Below are 4,885 nucleotides of genomic sequence, written 5' to 3' on the forward strand. Positions count from 1 at the left end.
CAGCCTGCTGCTCCCTTTAGACTTTTTTTTTTAACCGATGTTCCGTTTAATGCGGAGGACGTCCAAGTTTAGTCGACACAAAGAAAGACTGCTTTACTCTCTATACTTGTATGGTTTAGGAAAAAAGAAAGAAAGAAGAAAACCAAAAACACAACGCTCGCAGAGAAGTTAATCAGTCAACAACACCTGCATATTTAAGCGTTTGTCCCAATAAATGACCGCAAATTGTAAATTAGTGCAAAAATGGGGGGTTGGCTGAGACGAACAAATAACAAACGAAATGATTGGCGAGCCATAAAATGAGATTTGAAACCCATTCAAATAAGAGCCCGCGACGTCAGTGAGTGCACTTATCCAGGAGGGAGAGACAGAGAGAGCGAGAGCGAGAGCGAGAGAGAGAGAGAGAGAGAGAGAGAGAGAGAGAGAGAGAGAGAGAGAGAGCGAGAGAGAAAGAGAGAGAGCGAGAGAGAGAGAATGAGGGTGTGTTGTGCCGTGTGAGATTTGAGGAATGGGTGGGGCTTCTAAACGACTAGAAATGTCAATCTGAGCAAGGAGTCCCCAATAATCTAAGGCAATCTGTAAGGACCTGACCTTAGTCCGTCCGGATCAATAGGGAAGCGAGAGTGGAAGAGTGGAAGGAAGGCGCAATCGGATCGTTTACACACTGGCTGAGGAAATATAGACTTCCCCTATACTGCACTTTGTTGTCGTACACTCAGTGTAAAGTGGATATCACCGAGAGGGCGATTCCCCCTGCTTTGTGTGATCGTAGCAGACTTTTTTTCTTCCACCACCATGTCTTTCCCGCAGCTGGGATATCAGTACATCCGACCGATATACCCGCCGCCGGAGCGCAATGGCCGAGCCGGGACGGAGCTGAGTGCGTCCGGGGCGCTCTCCAACGTTCTCTCCTCCATGTACGGATCTCCTTTCGCCGCCGCGGCGCAGGGAGGCTATGGAGCGTTTCTTCCTTACTCGAATGATATATCCATTTTCAATCAATTGGTGAGTTGAGTAGCCTACCCTCGTAACTTTTGCCGTTGATTTGTGTTTTGACTTTAATAAATAGGCTATATACATGCAGATGCGAATCGAGAGTGAACTTTGGTAGTAATTCTAACTTGGGAGGGTGGAGTTTACTCGGGTGCATGGACTTTGCCGTGAGCCTTTTGAGGGACTGGTAAAAGTGTGCTAAAAGTAGTAGCCTATATGAATAGTTGAACTGTATTGCTTTTCCTAGCTTTCAACCTTGACAAAGAGCAGTTTAAATGTTCCGTGAGTGTATTAGGATGGTTTGTTGAGCGTAAAAATGTGACCTGTGGTGTGGTGCTCTGCCCTGCTCAAACGCGGTAGAAGAAGTAGTGAAGCTGAAAATAAATAGGCTTCTTCATCTGAAGAAAAAAAACACGTAAATTATCGTAAATTATTATTTTACATGATTGCGGTGGCAATAAGATAGGTAGGAATTATCCATTGCAATAGCAGGCATGCAGCAGCAGCAGCCATCCAGCCAGCCCCGCGTTAATATTTCACCATGTCTAACATACTCATGTCGGGTCCATATTCTTTTGTTGTGTTTTAGGGTGCTCAGTATGAGCTAAAAGACAGTCCAGGACAGCACCCGGGGTTCGCTCATCACCACCACCCTGCTTTCTACCCATATGGCCAGTATCAGTTCGGTGACCCGTCCAGACCCAAAAACGCCACAAGGGAGAGTACCAGCACCCTGAAGGCCTGGCTCAGCGAGCACCGCAAGAACCCCTACCCGACCAAGGGCGAGAAGATCATGCTGGCCATCATCACCAAGATGACGCTCACCCAGGTGTCCACCTGGTTCGCCAACGCCCGGCGGAGGCTCAAGAAGGAGAACAAGATGACCTGGACTCCCCGGAGTCGCACGGACGAGGAGGGGAACGTTTACAACAGCGACGACCAGGAGGGGGACAACGACAACGACAAGAGGGAGGACGAGGAGGAGATCGATTTAGAGAACATCGACACGGAAAATATCGAAAACAAGGACGATGACTTATTGGACGATCAGGACGACCATTCTGACATTAAGCTAGACGGCCGGAGTGACTCTGAGGTTTCTGACGGCTATGAGGATTTACAAGGGCACGACCAGAGGTTTCTAAAGGCGGTCGGGAAGGAGGGCAAAGACATCCAGCACTTCCACAACAGTCACCACCACCACCATCACCACCAGCACCACGCGTTTGAAATCAAGTCGTCCCAGGCCGACGCGGAGCAGCTGAAGCTGAACCCGGCGTCCACCAACAACTCCCCGCCGCCGTCAGAAAGCAACGCCGCCCCGGCCCAAAAGCCAAAGATATGGTCCTTGGCCGAGACGGCGACGACCCCTGACAATCCACGCAAATCCCCGCATCAGGCCATGAACGGCAACTGCCAGTCGACCACCACTATCATACCCCCCCACAGACTCATCTCTTGTCCCGTTGGGAAAATCCAGAACTGGACAAACCGGGCCTTTTCTGCCCACCAGTTGGCTTTACTGAACTCGAATCATTACCTCGGACTGGCGAACCAGGCCACAGCCACCGGCCTGGCGCTCTACAGCAGACACACAGAGGACAAGAGCCATAGCTCAGAGACGACAGTCACAGGTACATGTCCCCGACACTGAGACTGAGCATGTACAGACTATACAGGCTGTAGCACCCCCATTGTTGTTGTTATTATTATTATTGTTATTATTATTAATTAATATTATTGTTGTTATTATTTTTAATTATTGTTTCACACGTTCTTTGCCCTCTTTTTTATTTTATTTTTTGAAACCCTATATATTCTCTATAGGGTGTAACACAATAATACAGAAGGGTTATAGGTTAGGGCCCCCGCAGCCCTGACACTATTTGTACCCTAAATTCATTTTATTCCTGCCGGCTTATTTCTTTCTTTCTTTCTGTTTTCTCTTGAGGCCATACAGATGCTCATGTGTTTCAGTGTTATAAAATCTTTGACGTGAACTTTTTCTTTCTTTCTTTCTTTCAAGTTGTGTTGTGTGAATGCTTCGAAGTGAGCGTGTGTTAGACTTTGTTTTTAATTTGTTTATTTGTTTTTTTTTAATAAGTGCCCAGGAGAGTATTTTTAAAATTGGATTGGGTTAGGGAAAATGTCCTTGGATTTTGTGATATAGCTGGCTTCCCCGGTTTGTTTTTGTTACACCTTGTCCTACTGAAGGAAGGCCCCATGTGTTTGCATTAGACGACTGGTTAAACTGAATTCTCAGAGATTTTTTTTTTAGTTTTTCTTTTTTGAAATACATCCTTCCCAGAACCCTTTTTCTTCAGGAACAAACTCGCGGCATCTGTGATGTGTTTTTAATAATTAGGTAGTTAAAATTAATGTATTTTTCATTGTTTCATTACCATTATTTCAGAGAGATCTAGTGCCTTGGAAGCAGAGAAAAGGTTGTTAAAAACAGCTTTCCATCCTGTTCAAAGACGGTAAGAGGCTGTCATTTTAATGCCGTTTTGGGATTATTTTTTTTAAAACTTTTTTTAGATGCCATATCACGTTTTTTATGCGTTATTTATCCAAATTAGCTTCTTCTTTTTGTTTGTTTTGTTTTTTCCATGCGTTTCCACAGACTTGTTTGGATCCCATCACGTTGTGTGCGTTTTTAATTTCGTCATGCAAATTAGCCTGATTCATATTCAACTCAGAAACACAGAGGCTCTTCTTTTTTCTTTTTTCAAAGCAATCGTCACTTTTGTATCACTTTGTATTTTAGCTCTTTATGCTTAATAAGGTTATTAGGCATTTGTTTTGTATTCTATAGCCTACTTCATTCTTGTCCTCCTTCTGTGTGTTTGCAGGCCTCAGAACCAACTCGAAGCAGCAATGCTTCTTTCTGCTCTTTCTTCCTCTTAGTTTTTTTTTCTCTACCCCTTTCCTTCCTTTGTTTAATTTCATTCGAATATGTTGTATGGAATGTAAAATAAGAATAACTACACCTCTGTATACTTACCTTGTAAGCATGTCCTGTGTAAACCTGCTAATGTAATAATGTATGATCCTGTAGTCTGTGAGGTTTTTTTTTCTCCCTCTTCCTCTTTTCTTTTCTTTTTGTAAGTTCTGTGAGGAGTTTGATGTTCAAATGTTTTGTATATAAAGTTAAAGAAAATGTACATACTTGTGAACCAAATTGTACAAGAAAGTCTATATTTTGGCTAATAAATGAACTGCTGCAACTTTAAAGAAATGTGTGATTTTGAAACTAGGCGTTTTTTTTCTTGGGATAATTATAGGGAGTGTTAATGGTGCCAATTATTGTTGCAATGCACCTTTCAATTGCATTGCCTTTGGTTTGCTGTGTGTTGGATGGCTTGGGGCGCACGCTTTTCTTCTCTATGTGGCGGTAATAAGTAAATATTCCAGATGGATCTAAAGGCACTTTTATGGAAAGACTTACGAGTAATTAGCCAAGAAATGTGCGGAGCACATTTGGATATTAATGTTGTGGGGATTATCCCTCTATAGGAGCATTAAGATCCGAGTTTGAATGAATAATTATTTCATTAATTTGGCGCCTGAAATTGTCCCATATAAAGAGAAATTGAGTAATGAATTATTATGGAAGTGGGTTGTTTAATTCCGCTGGATTTGTGGCGCGCGTGCGTGTGTGTGCGCGCGCATGCGTGCGCCAGTATTAGGCTATTTGTAATGCTTTTTAGTTTACAAATGTGTCATGCATTCTGATCAGGTGGTGACGCTGCTGGGTGCTCTAATTGCAATAATATAGCATCGCTATAATTCCAGATCACACCATTTATTTTGCTTTAGCCGTGATGGATCATTGTGTTGAGTAGAGAACCTTATCAGAGCAAGTGTATGTAAAGTTAGCGCTCGAGCGCCC

General features: G+C 43.5%; 1 protein-coding gene across 1 annotated transcript; it reads left to right on the forward strand.

Annotated features, from left to right (window-relative positions):
• Positions 1 to 524: 524 nt before the first annotated feature.
• On the forward strand, positions 525 to 4,213 carry irx3a (iroquois homeobox 3a). Its single transcript, XM_079496744.1, has 4 exons — positions 525 to 1,005; positions 1,583 to 2,627; positions 3,407 to 3,473; positions 3,846 to 4,213. Exons 1-4 carry the CDS (start codon positions 796 to 798, stop codon positions 3,898 to 3,900), a joined length of 1,377 nt encoding a protein of 458 aa, XP_079352870.1. The 5' UTR covers positions 525 to 795; the 3' UTR covers positions 3,901 to 4,213.
• The last annotated feature ends 672 nt before the right edge of the window (positions 4,214 to 4,885 follow it).

The sequence above is a fragment of the Electrona antarctica genome (assembly GCF_951216825.1).
Source record: "Electrona antarctica genome assembly, chromosome: 3".
Lineage (NCBI taxonomy): Eukaryota > Metazoa > Chordata > Actinopteri > Myctophiformes > Myctophidae > Electrona > Electrona antarctica.

Excerpts from the sequence above, each read along its gene's own strand:
- irx3a (XM_079496744.1), top strand. The coding sequence starts at position 796 with ATGTCTTTCCCGCAGCTGGGATATCAGTACATCCGACCGATATACCCG. Across the intron at positions 2,628-3,406 it reads CTCAGAGACGACAGTCACAG|AGAGATCTAGTGCCTTGGAA; the intron begins GTACATGTCCCC and ends CCATTATTTCAG. Across the intron at positions 3,474-3,845 it reads TTCCATCCTGTTCAAAGACG|GCCTCAGAACCAACTCGAAG; the intron begins GTAAGAGGCTGT and ends GTGTGTTTGCAG.